The sequence below is a fragment of the Zophobas morio genome, unplaced genomic scaffold, assembly GCF_036711695.1.
Source record: "Zophobas morio isolate AGI-343-1 ecotype UQ-CSIRO unplaced genomic scaffold, CSIRO_AGI_Zmor_V1 ptg000021l, whole genome shotgun sequence".
NCBI classification, from domain to species: domain Eukaryota; kingdom Metazoa; phylum Arthropoda; class Insecta; order Coleoptera; family Tenebrionidae; genus Zophobas; species Zophobas morio.
In genome coordinates, this window is record NW_026972126.1 from 27,060,870 (window position 1) to 27,078,328 (window position 17,459).

Sequence of the window (17,459 nt, forward strand, 5' to 3'; positions counted from 1 at the left end):
GCAATTTTTCGATTTAAAATTCCTCAAGTTTTCAGTTTTTAATTTTTCAAATATTCAATTCTTAAATTAATCATTTGTTCAAACTTTCGATTTGAAATTTCTTGTTTCGGTTTTTTATTTTCTTTATTTTTTCAATTTTTCCATTTTTCAATGTTCCGATTTTACCAATTTTAGATTATTACAATTTCAATTTATTCAATTTTTCGTTCCTCAATTTTTAGTTTTTTTTTGTTTCTTTAATTTTACGGTTTTTCGGGTTTTCATTATTGAATTTTTCAATTTTTTGATTTTACAAATATTGGCTGTTTTAATTTTTAGATTTTCAATTTCGCGAGTTTTCAGTCTCTAATTTTCCAAGTTTCCAATTTTTCGTTTCGGTTTTTCATTTTCTTTATTTTTTCAAAGTGAAATTTTTCAATTTTTGGAATTTTCAATTTTTTCAATTTTTCGTTTCTTCAATCATTCGATTTTTCATTTTTTTTGTTTTCTTCAATTTTGCGACAGTTCGAGTTTTCATTTTTGAATTTTGCAATTTTTTGATTTTCAATTTCGCGAGTTTTCAGTCTTTAATTTTTCAAGTTTGGAATTTTTCGTTTCGTTTTTTCAATGTGAAGTTTTTGAATTTTTGGGATTCTTCAATTTTTGCGGTTTGCAGTTTTTCGATTTTCAATTTTTAATTTTTCGTTCTTTCATCTTCCGATTTTTGATTTTTTGTTTCTTCAATTTATCGATTTTTTTGGTTTTCTTCAATTTTAGGACAGTTCGAGTTTTCATTTTTGAATTTTTGAATTTTTCAATTTTACAAATATTGAATGTTTCAATTTTTAGACTTTGCAAATTTTCAGTCTTTAATTTTACGAGTTTGCACTTTTTCGTTTCGGTTTTTCATTTCCGTTGTTTAAATTTTTCAACGTTTTGATTTAGATTTTTCAACATTTTGATTTTGATTTTTCTTTTTCCAATTTGAAAATTTAAAATTTTTCGATATGCAGTTTTTCAATTTCGCGAGTTTTCAGTCTATAATTTTAAAGGTTTGAAATTTTTTGTTTCGGTTTTTCATTTTCTTTATTTTTTCAATGTGAATTTTTTCAATTTTTGGATTTCTCAATTTTTCGATTTGCAGTTTTTCGATTTTCAATTTTTAGATTTTTCAATTCTGGAATTTTTAATATTTCCTTTTTTCAATTTCTATTTTTTCAATTTTTCGTTTCTTCAATTTTTCAAGTTTTAATTTTTTTTGTTTTCTTCAGTTTTTTGACAATTCGAGTTTTTATTTTTGAATTTTTCAATCTTTCGATTTTACAAATATTGGATATTTAAATTTTCAAATATGTAATAATAATTAAAAGTTTTTTAAAAAAATTCACTTTTTTAATTTTAGATTTTTTCGTTATTCCATTTTTCCAATTTTTCGAATTTTTCAATTTTTCGTTGTTTCAATGGCACAGTTTTTCGACTTCACAATTTTGATGATTTCATAAATTTTTGATTTTACAATTTTTGCTTTTTCCAATTTATCGCTTCCGCAATTTTTTTCCAATTTTTGTAATCATTAATTTTTAAAATTTTTAAGTTTCCCAATTGTGACTGCCATTTTTCGTTTCTTCGATTGTTTTGATTCCTCAATTTTTAATTTATCCATTTTCCAATTTCCTGATTTTTCAATTTTCCGATTCAAAATATCGAAAATTTGCAAGATTGTAAAACTAAAAAATCAAAAAATTCAAGAAACGAAAAATTAAAAAAACGAAAGAACGAAATATACATCGAAAATCGAAATATTGAAAATCAAAGACAATTTTAGCGATTCTATAATTTTTGAATTCAAATTTTTAATTTTTCCAATTTATCGATTTCGCGTTTTTTTTCAATTTTCTATCCATTAATTTTCTTCAGTTTTTAAGTTTCTCGAATTTTACTTTTCTATTTTTCGTTTCTTCGATTTGCAATTCTTGGAATTTCCACTTTTTCGTCTTTTCAGTTTTTCGATTGTGTTAGTTGCTCGATTTTTAATTTTTTCAATTTCCAATTTTTCAATTTTTCAAATTTCCTATTCAAAAAATCGAAAATTTGCAAAACTGTAAAACTGAAAAATCAAAAATGAAAAACAAAAGTCTAAAATAAAAACCTTGAAAATTCTAAAAATTCGAAAAAAAACATGAAAAATTGCAGAAACGAAAAATTCAAAAACCGAAATATCGAAAATCAAAGACAATTTTGACAATTCTATAATTTTTTTAATTTACAATTTTTGATTTTTCCAATTTTTCTATTCATCAATTTTTCTAATTTTTAGGTTTCTCGATTTTTACTTTTCCATTTTTCGTTTCTTCAATTTTTCGATTTGCTATTCTTCAATTTTCCACTCTTGATTTTGCAATTTTTCCTTTTTTCAGTTTTTCGATTGTTTTAGTTGTTCGATTTTTAATTTTTTCATTTTCCAATTCCTCAATTTTTCAACTCTCCTATTCAAAAAACCGAAAATTTGCAAAATTGTAAAACTGAAAAATCAAAAATGAAAAACAAAAGTCTAAAATAAAAACTTTGAAAATTCTAAAAATTCGAAATCAAAAACTTGATAAATTGCAGAAACGAAAAATTCAAAAATCGAAATATTGAAAATCAAAGACAATTTTGACAATTCTATAATTTTTTTAATTTACAATTTTTGATTTTTCCAATTTATCGTTTTCGCGTTTTATTTCCAATGTTTCTATTCATTAATTTTTCAAATTTTTAGGTTTCTCGATTTTTACTTTTCCATTTTTCGTTTCTTCAATTTTTCGATTTGCTGTTCTTCAATTTTCCACTTTTTTGATTTTGCAGTTTTTCCTTTTTTCAGTTTTTCGATTGTTTTAGTTGGTCGATTTTTAATTTTTTCATTTTTCAATTTCTCAATTTTTCAACTTTCCTATTCAAAAAATCGAAAATTTGCAAAATTGTAAAACTGAAAAATCAAAAATGAAAAACAAAAGTCTAAAATAAAAACTTTGAAAATTCTAAAAATTCGAAATCAAAAACTTGAAAAATAGAAACGAAAAATTCAAAAATCGAAATATTGAAAATCAGAGACAATTTTGGCGATTCTCTAATTTTTGAATTCAAATTTTTGATTTCGCGTTTTATTTCCAATTTTTCTATCCATTAATTTTTTTCAGTTTTTAAGTTTCTCGAATTTTGCTTTTCTATTTTTCGTTTCTTCGATTTGCAATTCTTCGAATTTCCACTTTTTTGATTTTGCAATTTTTCTTTTTTTCAGTTTTACAATTGTTTTTGTTGTTCGATTTTAAATTTTTTCATTTTCCAATTTCTCAATTTTTCAACTTTCCTATTCAAAAAATCGAAAATTTAAAAATTGTAAAACTGAAAAATCAAAAACAAAAGCCTAAAATAAAAACTTTGAAAATTCTAAAAATTCGAAATCAAAAACTTGAAAAATTGCAGAAACAAAAAATTCAAAAATCGGAATATTGAAAATCAAAGACAATTTTGACAATTCTATAATTTTTTTAATTTACAATTTTTTATTTTTCCAATTTATCGTTTTCGCGTTTTATTTCCAATTTTTCTATTCATTAATTTTTCTCGATTTTTATTTTTCCATTTTTCGTTTCTTCAGTTCTTCGATTTGCTATTCTTCAATTTTCCACTTTTTTGATTTTGCAATTTTTCCTTTTTTCAGGTTTTCGATTGTTTTAGTTGTTCGATTTTTCATTTTTTCATTTTCCAATTTCTCAATTTTTCAACTCTCCTATTCAAAAAACCGAAAATTTGCAAAATTGTAAAACTGAAAAATCAAAAATGAAAAACAAAAGTCTAAAATAAAAACTTTGAAAATTCTAAAAATTCGAAATCAAAAACTTGATAAATTGCAGAAACGAAAAATTCAAAAATCGAAATATTGAAAATCAAAGACAATTTTGACAATTCTATAATTTTTTTAATTTACAATTTTTGATTTTTCCAATTTATCGTTTTCGCGTTTTATTTCCAATGTTTCTATTCATTAATTTTTCAAATTTTTAGGTTTCTCGATTTTTACTTTTCCATTTTTCGTTTCTTCAATTTTTCGATTTGCTGTTCTTCAATTTTCCACTTTTTTGATTTTGCAGTTTTTCCTTTTTTCAGTTTTTCGATTGTTTTAGTTGGTCGATTTTTAATTTTTTCATTTTTCAATTTCTCAATTTTTCAACTTTCCTATTCAAAAAATCGAAAATTTGCAAAATTGTAAAACTGAAAAATCAAAAATGAAAAACAAAAGTCTAAAATAAAAACTTTGAAAATTCTAAAAATTCGAAATCAAAAACTTGAAAAATAGAAACGAAAAATTCAAAAATCGAAATATTGAAAATCAGAGACAATTTTGGCGATTCTCTAATTTTTGAATTCAAATTTTTGATTTCGCGTTTTATTTCCAATTTTTCTATCCATTAATTTTTTTCAGTTTTTAAGTTTCTCGAATTTTGCTTTTCTATTTTTCGTTTCTTCGATTTGCAATTCTTCGAATTTCCACTTTTTTGATTTTGCAATTTTTCTTTTTTTCAGTTTTACAATTGTTTTTGTTGTTCGATTTTAAATTTTTTCATTTTCCAATTTCTCAATTTTTCAACTTTCCTATTCAAAAAATCGAAAATTTAAAAATTGTAAAACTGAAAAATCAAAAACAAAAGCCTAAAATAAAAACTTTGAAAATTCTAAAAATTCGAAATCAAAAACTTGAAAAATTGCAGAAACAAAAAATTCAAAAATCGGAATATTGAAAATCAAAGACAATTTTGACAATTCTATAATTTTTTTAATTTACAATTTTTTATTTTTCCAATTTATCGTTTTCGCGTTTTATTTCCAATTTTTCTATTCATTAATTTTTCTCGATTTTTATTTTTCCATTTTTCGTTTCTTCAGTTCTTCGATTTGCTATTCTTCAATTTTCCACTTTTTTGATTTTGCAATTTTTCCTTTTTTCAGGTTTTCGATTGTTTTAGTTGTTCGATTTTTCATTTTTTCATTTTCCAATTTCTCAATTTTTCAACTCTCCTATTCAAAAAACCGAAAATTTGCAAAATTGTAAAACTGAAAAATCAAAAATGAAAAACAAAAGTCTAAAATAAAAACTTTGAAAATTCTAAAAATTCGAAATCAAAAACTTGAAAAATAGAAACGAAAAATTCAAAAATCGAAATATTGAAAATCAGAGACAATTTTGGCGATTCTCTAATTTTTGAATTCAAATTTTTGATTTCGCGTTTTATTTCCAATTTTTCTATCCATTAATTTTTTTCAGTTTTTAAGTTTCTCGAATTTTGCTTTTCTATTTTTCGTTTCTTCGATTTGCAATTCTTCGAATTTCCATTTTTTTGATTTTGCAATTTTTCCTTTTTTCAGTTTTACAATTGTTTTTGTTGTTCGATTTTAAATTTTTTCATTTTCCAATTTCTCAATTTTTCAACTTTCCTATTCAAAAAATCGAAAATTTAAAAATTGTAAAACTGAAAAATCAAAAACAAAAGCCTAAAATAAAAACTTTGAAAATTCTAAAAATTCGAAATCAAAAACTTGAAAAATTGCAGAAACAAAAAATTCAAAAATCGGAATATTGAAAATCAAAGACAATTTTGACAATTCTATAATTTTTTTAATTTACAATTTTTTATTTTTCCAATTTATCGTTTTCGCGTTTTATTTCCAATTTTTCTATTCATTAATTTTTCTCGATTTTTATTTTTCCATTTTTCGTTTCTTCAGTTCTTTGATTTGCTATTCTTCAATTTTCCACTTTTTTGATTTTGCAATTTTTCCTTTTTTCAGGTTTTCGATTGTTTTAGTTGTTCGATTTTTCATTTTTTCATTTTCCAATTTCTCAATTTTTCAACTCTCCTATTCAAAAAACCGAAAATTTGCAAAATTGTAAAACTGAAAAATCAAAAATGAAAAACAAAAGTCTAAAATAAAAACTTTGAAAATTCTAAAAATTCGAAATCAAAAACTTGATAAATTGCAGAAACGAAAAATTCAAAAATCGAAATATTGAAAATCAAAGACAATTTTGGCGATTCTCTAATTTTTGAATTCAAATTTTTGATTTCGCGTTTTATTTCCAATTTTTCTATCCATTAATTTTTTTCAGTTTTTAAGTTTCTCGAATTTTGCTTTTCTATTTTTCGTTTCTTCGATTTGCAATTCTTCGAATTTCCACTTTTTTGATTTTGCAATTTTTCCTTTTTTCAGTTTTACGATTGTTTTAGTCGTTCGATTTTTAATTTTTTCATTTTCCAATTCCTCAATTTTTCAACTTTCCTATTCAAAAAATCGAAAATTTAAAAATTGTAAAACTGAAAAATCAAAAACAAAAGCCTAAAATAAAAACTTTGATAATTCTAAAAATTCGAAATCAAAAACTTGATAAATTGCAGAAACGAAAAATTCAAAAATCGAAATATTGAAAATCAAAGACAATTTTGACAATTCTATCATTTTTTTAATTTACAATTTTTGATTTTTCCAATTTATCGTTTTCGCGTTTTATTTCCAATTCTTCTATTCATTAATTTTTCTCGATTTTTATTTCTCCATTTTTCGTTTCTTCAGTTCTTCGATTTGCTATTCTTCATTTTTGTACTTTTTTGATTTTGTAATTTTTCATTTTTTCAGTTTTACGAATGTTTTAGTTCTTCGATTTTTAATTTTTTCCTTTTCCCATTTCTCGATTTTTCAATTTTCCAAATCAGAAAATCAAAAATTTGCAAAATTATGAAACTAAAAAAAAAATGAAAAAACGAAAAGATATAAAATAAAAACTTTGAAAAATCTAAAAATTGAAAATCAAGAACTTGAAAAATTGAGAAAACGAAAAATTACAAAATTGAAAAATTATATATCCTGAAATTGAAGAAACAAAGAACTGAAAATTTTCAAAGTCGAGAAATTGAAAAATTTTTTAGAAAAATTATAAGGTTTGATTGGTGGGGATAATAAGGCAAAATTTGGTTAGAGATTTTACATAATATTCCTAATATACATACAAAATTTGACAGCAGTCGGTCCAGTAGTTTCGGAGATTATGTGTCTAATAAAATTCACACAGACGACAAACAGACCGACAGATGGGAATGAAACGTCAAGAAAACATGTAAGTTGCAAGTAGCCCGATGGACTCGATTAGTATACTTATAAAATCTTTATCAAGCTTATCTTCACCTATATTACACTTTAAAAAGATCAAAAATGTTAGTAAAAATTTAAGTAACGTGTCGCTCGTTTCGCGAGCTCCACTACATTTACGTATAGAGGGCCGTCTTCTTAAAAACCTTTTTTCATTTTTTTGCTCCTGATTCCTTATAATCCATTCGTCAACATTTATTTCCTCCCATCGAAAACGGGTTTGTATGTTAATACGCCTACTGCCGTATCGACATCGAGTGTACTTTGTCCGTGTGGGTAATATAGTTGATGAGCATATCGACCGTGCCACCCGCAGCTCTGTCATTCTCCACCAGACCTATCGTTTTTATAAAACCTATCAGACCTGTGTTTTGTCCACATGTTATTGAATCCATCCGAACCCGCAAAAACGAATTAAGGGTGTGGGGACAAAAAATCTGCACAAATTTCAAACTACAATAGCTGTATTATAAAACCAGGTATTAATAACGTGATCAACAACATTTATAACAACAACTTTAAAGAACACAATCTGCACCATATCTGCTTGCTTTACGAATTTTTGTTTTAACACGGCGCATTAAATTTGTAAAAGCCGATATTTTTGTTTGCCGTATTTCCAGCAGTATACGCTTCTTTAATTCTGCATGTGTCGACGCTTCCCATCCATTTTCGTACACATTCCTCTTTAGGTTTCTCCAAAAACGTTCAATTGGGCGTAGTTGAGGTACGTTGGGAACATTTTTGTCCTTAGGGATAAAAGGAATGTTTAACTCATTATATGCAGCAATAACGTTAGCTGCGTAATGAGCTGTTGCCATGTCTGGCCAAAATACAAAATTGCCATCCGAATGCTTTTCTCTTATAAAGCGGACAAGTCGAGACCTAACGCACTGTTTTTCATAAATATCTGCATTAACAGAATTTCCAGATGGGCAAATAAACGCAGTCGAATGTCCACGTGAAGAAATGGCCAACCAGACCAACAACTTGGACTGAAATTTTTTATGACGTTTGAATTTCACTTTATCATCTACTTCTTCTCCTTCCTTGCAATATAAATGTATATTGTTAGCAGTATCGCTACCATCAAAAGTGAAGTAGGATTCGTCATCGATGATTATTTCAGTTCCATTTGAGGGTGAAAAAGCGGATTCAAAAAGATGCCTTAATTTTCGTTTTTGTTCCAACTGTTGTTTTTCTGAATATTTGGGGGCGGATTTTCGCGTTGCAAGTTTGACATTATTCTCCTTTAATATGTTGCTAACATATTTTTTGTCAATGTTAAATTTACGTCCAAGCTTTCTTAGTGAAACACCAAGTTTACCGTGACTTTGATTGACTAAGGCTTCTCTCTTCTTCTGGGGCATTTTTCTTGCTGGTCTTCCGCTTCCTACTTGTCTTTCTACCGAATTCCCATTCTCTACTCTTCTGCAAATGCTATAAGTTGTCCTTTTTGACATCCCCATTTGGAAGAAGTGATTAACGGTGAATGACTTTTTTAAATGCATATGCCTTCTATAAAATTCGGCAATCACAGATCGGCGATCATTTTCATTTAAGTGTTCCATTATTACAAAAAATATTGAAACTTTCAAGAGGAACTAGGCATAACAATTTTTAACAACTGTCAAAAAATGTCATAACGTCAACCGTCATTTTTCTCAAAGCTAACTCGATTTTCGGTAAATTAAAATTTGTGCAGATTTTTTGTCCCCACACCCTTAATTGCTTTTTGCTTTACTTTTCGAATCGTTTGTTTTGTTAACGTTATTGGAATACTCGCAAATTATCGACAAATATTCACTTCTGCGTGCTGTTTATGGCCGACAATACTGCACATAAAACCGGCATTGCGTTTCATCAAGTGTCCCGGTGTCATTGTTTGCCGTCACATGACCCAGAAATTACCCCACGCAAAATAATTCCAATAGCGTCCGTTATTTTTAACGCTACGTTCACACGTAATCAAGTGTGCAAGGGTCGTGATTCCACCTGTCCCCTACCACCTTGACTTTGTTTTATCATAATTCGCAACGACCGCCTAAATTACGCCACGTTTTTAAGAAATTTCATATAGTTATACGTCACGCAGTATGCTGGTGGAACGACCCCACCTCTTATTTTCCACCTTGCTGTAGCCGCTTTTTTTCAGATATGCCGCAATTCGGGCTGAGCAGTACGAACTCGCACTGGGGCTACGGAGCGGCAGGGGCGTACTCACCCTATTTCACCCCCAGCACGCTGGGATCCTGTGCGGCGCCCACGGCGTCGCAGTTCAACACTCCGGCCCTGGGCTTCTCGGGGGCCACGCCGGACCAGTCGTCGACGCAAGACGCGTTCGGTTCAACGTCCAATGTCAGCTCATGTGAGTATGTTGAAATGTTTTTTTTTTTTTGTAGCGAAAAATAGTAAATAACGTGTAAACACGTTTCGGCTATTAAATCCGGATGGGGTCATAAAAGTTTGAATGTTTGCCAATGCACGGTTTTAATTGTGCGAATTATGACGTTTGGTGTTTTCGATATTTCTGGAAGGGGGCCAGGGTGATGCGTTTATGGGTTTGGGCGGATCGGGTTTTCCAATGCACAGCACTCTGTTGGTTTTTTATGGTTTTTGCAGGTTTGTTCGAGGTATTGTTTCCAGAGAGAAAATGAAAAGATGGGTCAATTTTGAGATTGGATTCGTATTTAGGAGGTCCAAATTAGGAAATATGGGGAATTTTAGGGATCTGTGTTTGAATTTTTACAAAATTACTAAGTTATTAAAAAATCGAGAAAAATGAAAAATGCGAAAGTCGAAAAACTGAAAAATTTAGAATTGAAAACTCGAAAAAATCGAGACATTGAAAAATCGAAAACGCAAATTGGTAAAGCCATAGACGAAAAACTTCTAAATTTTTCACTTTTTTGATTGTGTAATTTTTCAGATTTTTCGATTTATTTTTTGAGTTTCTTTCTTATGATTCCTTTTTTCGATTTTTTTTTTGCAAATTTTTACGTTGCAATTTTTCGAGATTTTCATTTTTGAATTTTCAATCTTTCGAATTTTCAATATTATAATTTTGAATTTTCAACTTTTAAATTTTTGATTTTTTTGATTTTTCAGTTTCTCCATTTTCAATTGCTCAGTTTGCAATTTTCTAACAATTTTCTGCTTTTTCAAATTTCGAATTTTTAAAATTTTCGGGTTTTCCATTTTTGGATTTTTTATTTTTCATTTTTTCAGTTCTTCAGTTCTTCATTTTTATGATTTTCTCAATTTTTAAATTTTTAATTTTTAGATATTTGTTTTTTTTGTTTCAGTTTTTGATGTTTTAATTATCGTTTCTTCAATTTTTTCATTTTCTCGATTTTTAGTAGTCTTTCGGTTTTCAATTTTTCAGTTTCAGTTGCTCGATTTTACAATGTTCAGATTTTCACTTTCTCAGTTTTAATTTAATTTTTTTTTCCACTTTTCAGTTTTTCGTTCCTTCAGTTTTTCAATTCTTGGTTTCCTCAATTTCCCACCACTGATTTTTTTTTATTTTCCTATTTTTAAAAATCTTAATTTTTCCTTCTTTGAGTTTTTTAAAAATTTGAAGAATTACAAAATTATCGAGAAAATGGAAAAATTAGAAAGTCGAAAAATTGAAAAATTTAGAATTGAAAGCGACAGACAATTTTTTGTTTTTCAATTTTTTAAGTTTTTAAATTTCCAATTTCACAATATTAATTCTTGTTTTATTTATTTTTTCAATTTTTCAATTTAAAATTTCTCCAATTTTTGTTCGTTCAACTTCTAAATTTCTGTTTTTTTATTTTTTATTTTTAATTTTTCGATTTAATTTTCACGTTTCCTTCAATTTAAAATGTTTTGATTTTTTCATTATTTGGATGATTTCTTTTTTCGATTTTTATTTTGCAAGTTTTCAAGTTTTCTCTTTTAAATTTTTGAATTTTTCGGTTTTTCAGTGTTTCCATTCTTATTTGCTCAAGTTGCAATTTTCTGCTTTCCCAAATTTCGAATTTTCAATTTCAAATTTTTGGGTTTTCAAGTTTTTGATTCCAGGTTCTCGTATTTTGATATTGCAATTTTTCATTACATCGTTCGATTTTTCTAGATTTTCGATTTTCATTATCAGTGTGTAATTTGAAACTTCTCTATTTTTAGACATTTTAATTTTTCGTTTTTTCGGTTTTTCAATTCCTCGTTTTTATGATTTTTCTAGATTTCCAATTAATTCATTTACAATTCGCAATTTTTAAATTTTTCAATTTTAACTATCAAATTTTTTTTTGTTTCAATTTTTTATATTTTAATTTTCGTTTCTTCAATTCAATCATTGTCTCGATTTTAAGTTTTTCTTTTTTCAATTTTTCGATTTTCACTTTCTCAGATTTACTTTTTTATTTCTTTTTTGCACTTTTCAGTTCTTCGTTTCTTCAGTTTTTCAATTTTTCATTTCATCAATTTTCCAACATGGCAATTTTTCGATTTTCCTATTTTTTGATTGACAATTGTTCGAGTTTTCAGTTTAAAATTTTTCAAATTTTCGTTTCTTTCAACTTTAAATTTTTCAGTATTTCGTTTTCTCAGTTTTTGTTTTTTTTATTTTTTGGATGTTTCGATTTATTTTTCGTGTTTTCAATTTAAAATTTTTCAATTTTTTTTAAGTTTACAGTTTTTCATTTTTTTGATTTGCAATTTTCCGACTTTTCAATTTAAAACTTTTCGAGTTCTCGATTTTTTATTTGCCGATTTTAACGATTTTTGCTTCCCGGTTTTTCGTTTACTCCAGATTTTGCTTGGCAATTTTTCAAGTTTTCAATTCTAAATTTTTCAATGGTTCGATTTTTCAACTTTTTAATTTTTAAATTTAAATTTTCTATTTTTTCTGTTTTGTGATATTTAATTTTTCACTTATTGCGTCATTCCAGTTTTGGTTTTTCAATTTTTAGTTTTTATATTTTCAGTTGGTCAATTTGGAATTTTCTGGGTTTTCAAATTCGAATTTTTTAAATTTATCAGCGTTCAGTTTAAATTTTTGGGTTTTCAAATTTTCCATTTGAGTTTCATTTCATATTCGGATTTTTCAGTTCAATGTTCGATTTTTCTAGTTTTTAGTTTTTTGTTGTAAGTTTTTAATTTAAACTTTTCAATTTTTAGATATTTTAATTTTTGTTTATTCAATGTTTCAATTCCTCGTTTTTATAATTGTCCTTTTTTCAATTTTTCCGTTTTTCATTATAATTCAATTTCTATTCGCTATTTTTTTAATTTTTCAATTTTTTCTTATTTGGTTTGTTTTTTGTTTTAATTTTTGATATTTTAATTCTCGTTTCTTCAATTTTTTCATTTTCCCGATTTTAAGTTTCGCGGTTTTCAATTTTTAGTTTCACTTTTCCGATTTTACAATTTTCAGGTTTTCATTTTCTCACTTTTAATTTTTTTCCTCTTTTCAATTTTTTAACTTATCGATTCGCCAATTTTCCAAAACTGCAATTTTTCGATTTTCGTATATCTTGATTTGCAGTTGTTCGAGTCTTCAGTTTACAATTTTTCAGATATTCGTTTTTTCAATTTCTAAATTTTTCAGTTTTTTGATTTTTTGTTTTCTGATTTTTCGATGTAATTTTCGCGTTCCCTTCAGTTTAAAATGTTTTGATTTTTCTTTATTTGGAAATTTTGATTTTTCAGTTTCATTTTTTCGATTTTTTGGATTTTGAATTTTTCCAATTTTCAATTTTAAATTTTTGGTTTTTCAATTTTTAAATTTTTTAATATTTCTCCATTTTCAGTGACACAGTTTGCAATTTTCTGCTTTTTCAAATAACAAATTTTTAAAATTTTCGAGTTTTCAATTTTAAATTGTTGGTTTTTCAAGTTTTCGATTTCGGTTTCTCGAATTTTCGTATTCGGATTTTTCATTCCATTGTTCGATTTTTCTTGTTTTTCGAATTTTATAATGCAATTTTTTTGCAATTTGCAATTTAAAATTTCTCAATTTTTGGATTTTTTTTCAATTTTTCAATTCCTCGTTTTTATGATTATTTGATTTTTTTGTTTCAGTATTAGATATTTTGATTCTCATTTATTTATTGTTTTTATTTTCTCACTTTTCAGTTTTTCATTTCTTCACTTTTTCAACTTGTGGTTTCATCAATTTTCCAACATTGCAATTTTTCGATTTTTGTATTTTTTGATTTGCGTTTTCAGTTTAAAATGTGTCATATTTTCGTTTTTTCAGTGTCTGTTTTTTTATTTTCCGATTTTTCGATTTATTTTCCGTGTTTTCAGATTATTTGCAGATTTTCAATTTTTTATTTGCAATTATCCGACATCTCAATTTTAAATTTTTCGAATTTTCAATTTTTTATTTCTCGATTTTAACAATTTTTTGTTTTTCTATTATTCGTTTACTCCAGTTTTTCCTTTGCTTTTTTTTTGTTTTTCAATTTTTCATTTCCTCGTTTTTATGATTTTCATTTTTCCGCATAATCTTCCATTTTCTATTCTAAATTTTTTAATTTTTCAGTGTTTAGCCATTTGATTTTTTTTATTTCAATTTTTGATATTTTAATTCTCATTTCTTCAATTTTTTCATTCTTCCGATTTTTAGTTTTTCGGTTTTCAATTTTTCAGTTTAAATTTTTGGATTTTACAATTTTCAGATTTTCATTTTCCTAGTTTTCTTTTTTTTTTATTTGTCGCCATTTTTCAATTTTTCATTTCTTCAGTTTTCCAATTTTCTGGTTTCATCAATTTTCCAACGTTGCAATTTTTTGATTTGCAGTTTAAAATTTTTCAAATTTTTGTTTTTTCAACTTCTACATTTTTCAGTTTTTAGTTTTAAACTTTTAAAGTTTCTCGATCCTTGTGTTCATTTTCTTGATTTTTAATTTTTCATTTTCTCGATTTTTAATTTTTCAACAAAAAAATATTTCCAAAAGTGAAATTTTTCCATGATTATTATTTTTATTATGAAACTATTTAACAATTTCTAAGTTGTTCCAAGCCATATTTTTTTTACTGAAAAAAATCCCCAACTAATAGTCACTTTGTCTGTTTCAGTGCTCCCCGACGCCTCCGCCAGCGAGCTCGACCATCACCTCGGCCTCGTCTCCTCCCAGCCGCACGCTAACCACTCCCAGTCCGCCGGCTCCTCCCTCCTCGTGCCGCGCTACTCCTCCAACCACGCCGACTTCCCCCTCTCCGGGCCGCGCTCGCTCTCCGACAACTCGAGCGCCGCCGAGAGCCCCGTCCAGGACGAGCTGCTCTCCCAGAGCGCGCTCGGCGCCAACCACAACACCGCCAACTTCCCCCTCCACCAGAACGTGACGTCGGCGTCGTACTCGGCGGGCAACTGCAACAACTCCCTCTACCCCGTCCTGCCCGCCAGCCTGCTCTACTCGCAGCTCTACTCGGCGGCCAACCAGAGCCACAACTTCCACTCGCTGCACTCGCACTCGGCTCAGAGCCACAACGACCTCCAGAGCGTGATGGATCAGCTGAGCACGACGAACCAGCGCCAGATGAACGGCAGCACGGATTTGCTCCTGAGCAACAACGGCACGTGCGCGGCGGCGGCGGCGCGCCAGGAGGACGGGCGCCTGACGACGAACGGGGGGCAGAGGGGGCCGGGACAGAGCGGCGACGCGGTGGTGTGGCGGCCGTACTAGTGATGTGATTGGTGCAATAGTGACGGGGCGGGGCGAGGCGCGGGTGGGAGGAGTTTACGTCTACGTGCATATATTCTGAGGGAAAAATTGATAGGGTTGCGTTTAAATAGAAAAATATACACACAGTTTTGGTTTTTTTGAATCTTAAGTGAGAATTGACACTTTCATACATACTAGTTTAACGATTTAAACGCAATCCGTTCTCTAGTAACGAACTCACAAAAGCTAGTCATATTTCAGTCTTGCCAGTGTACAAATTACCTATAAAATCAAATTTATGGCCGGGAATTTAAGAGTTGCCCTTTACCTGAATTGGCCGTCGGCCGCCCCTGTGCAATTAACGATGTGCAATCGATAAGTCTAGGCTAAGACCCTGTTGTATATCTCCCAGTGTATAAGTTAGGACATGTCATGTACAGAGAAAGCCACATGTTTGCTCGACTGACGTCGACTAATCGTGGCCGTTATAGCTTTAAGCCTGTACAATATGCTTAGTCCCTGTGTAAAAAGCGAGTTAATAAAGCCAGCATTATAATACCTGTTACGTAACAATTTCTGTTGGGAAATGTAAAATAAACAACGATAAATAAATATACAAAAGGATCTGGTGTGCTCATTTCGCATCCCTCGAATCCAAACAAAGGAAAATTTACACCAGTGCTTCTAAAGATATTAAAACTATTTGTACGTTTTTCTTAAAAAAAAAGGTTATAATTTTTCAGCGTAAAACATAGTGCGTGCTTCTGTTCTCTCAGCTACAGTGTGAAGTTTATAATAAGGAATCTAAGGTAAGTCCATCTTAAACTTAAATAAATATCTAGGAGTTTCGTTAACTGTGTTGATGTCTTTTCTGTCAGGGAAGGACCAGCATTTGCATAGAACACTCTATCTCTCTTTTTACAAAATTAATTTGCTATTTCTACCACAGAAAATAATGGAAAGCCACATTCAGTGGTTATACATTTCGATTTCCAGAAGTTATTTCGATAATTCTTACTAGTGACTAGTCCTGACATTGTTCCGTCTTATTTTAGCAAGTACTAGCCCCACCCACCCACCCTCTCTCTTGTTGGAAGATATGTCATTGGCCAAAATCAGTCTTATCTTAGCAAATACTAACCCCGCCCACCCACCCACGCTTTTCTTCTTCTAATGACTATTTTATTACTGTTCAATATAAGTTACACCTTTCAATCAGAGCGGACAAAATTCAGTGAAATGGAGGCGGGGAGGGTTGGCGGGGTTAATTAAATATTTTCTGCACAGTGGGAGGAGGGTGGGTGGGCGGGGCTAATTATATATTTTTGCGTAGACTTAGAGTGGGAACTAATAGAATTAGTATGTAAAAAAATAAAAAAAAAAACAGTCTTTTATAGTAAAATTCAGTCTTCATCCAATCAAAAAAACCAATGAAATCCAAAAGCGGAGGTGGATGGGGTTAGTTTTACCTTTTCGTCTAGATTCAAATGTTTATCAATATAAAATCCCTTTTTTGTCCAATAAAATGAGTGACCAGAATTATAACCGGGTGGGTGGGCGGGGCCAAAATTTAATTCAGTTTTCTTCTAATCAAAAAACCAATGATATTCACAAGCGGACGTGGGTGGGGCTAGTTTTACCTTTTCGTTTAGATTACTAGATTCCACTGTTATTTAATATGAAATGTAGTTTTCGTCCAATAAAATGAGTGACCAAAAAGAAAACCGGGTGGGTGGGCGGGGTCACCTTGAATTTTGTAAGTCTAGTTCGGCCATTTGACATAATAAAATTCAGTCTTCATCCAATCAAAAAAACCAATGAAATCCAAAAGCTGAGGTGGATGGAGTTAGTTTTATCTTTTTGTGTAGATTCAAATGTTTATCAATATAAAACCCCTTTTTTGACCAATAAAATGAGTGACCACAAGGAAAATCGGGTGGGTGGGCGGGGCCACTTTGAATTTCTAATCAAAAAATTGGTCTAAAGAGTTTAGACAGTACTTCCCTCGCTGTCGGAAACTTGACGACTGCATGCCCATTGTGTTTTTTTCTCATTACATTTTTGTAGTGGGAATTTAAAAAAAAATTGTGATGACGTCATCAACATTTTTGCAAGGACACGTATATCAGTTGGGATAGATGTAGTGTAATACTAAGAATAAAATTATTGTATTCCCAAATTTTCGGGAAAATGAATTGGGTCGTTTTGAATATTGATTTGTTATAATCAATAAAATAACGAAACAATTTACTCACGTATACGACGTCGGTGTGTAATATGTAGAGAGCGAATTTCTGTCCGGTTAGGCAAGGCCAAACTCGGTACGGCTCGTACGGGATGCGAATTCATTGCAGTTACGGACTGCACTTCGTTTATTTGAGATTAGAATAACGCTGTTTCGTTGCACTCTGCTGTTAATTCCCGCTCTCATTTACTTAGCCGTTTGATTAATAAATCGTTAATTATATTTATGGAATTAGTACTGATTAAATTCAGTGATTATCTATCACCCGCTACTGAGTCCCGGCGATCCAGCGCGTCCCCACCTATAATCGTGACGTAGCCCGACAGAAATCCGCTGTCTAGTAATATCAGTGTAATATGAGAGGCAACTGAAAATCGTTTATGTATAAACATTCTTAATTTAAGATGACAAGC

The 17,459-nt window shown here is 29.2% G+C and overlaps 1 protein-coding gene across 2 annotated transcripts in view; it reads left to right on the forward strand.

Annotated features, from left to right (window-relative positions):
• The window catches only part of LOC135132291 (runt-related transcription factor 3), a 46,266-nt gene extending 30,849 nt beyond the window's left edge, over positions 1–15,417 (forward strand). For both annotated transcript variants that reach the window (XM_064060329.1, XM_064060330.1), the window contains exons 4-5: positions 9,317–9,529; positions 14,215–15,417. In XM_064060329.1, the coding sequence (XP_063916399.1) occupies positions 9,317–9,529; positions 14,215–14,822 (821 nt within the window). In that variant the 3' untranslated portion in view covers positions 14,823–15,417. The remainder of the gene's footprint in view (positions 1–9,316; positions 9,530–14,214) is intronic.
• The last annotated feature ends 2,042 nt before the right edge of the window (positions 15,418–17,459 follow it).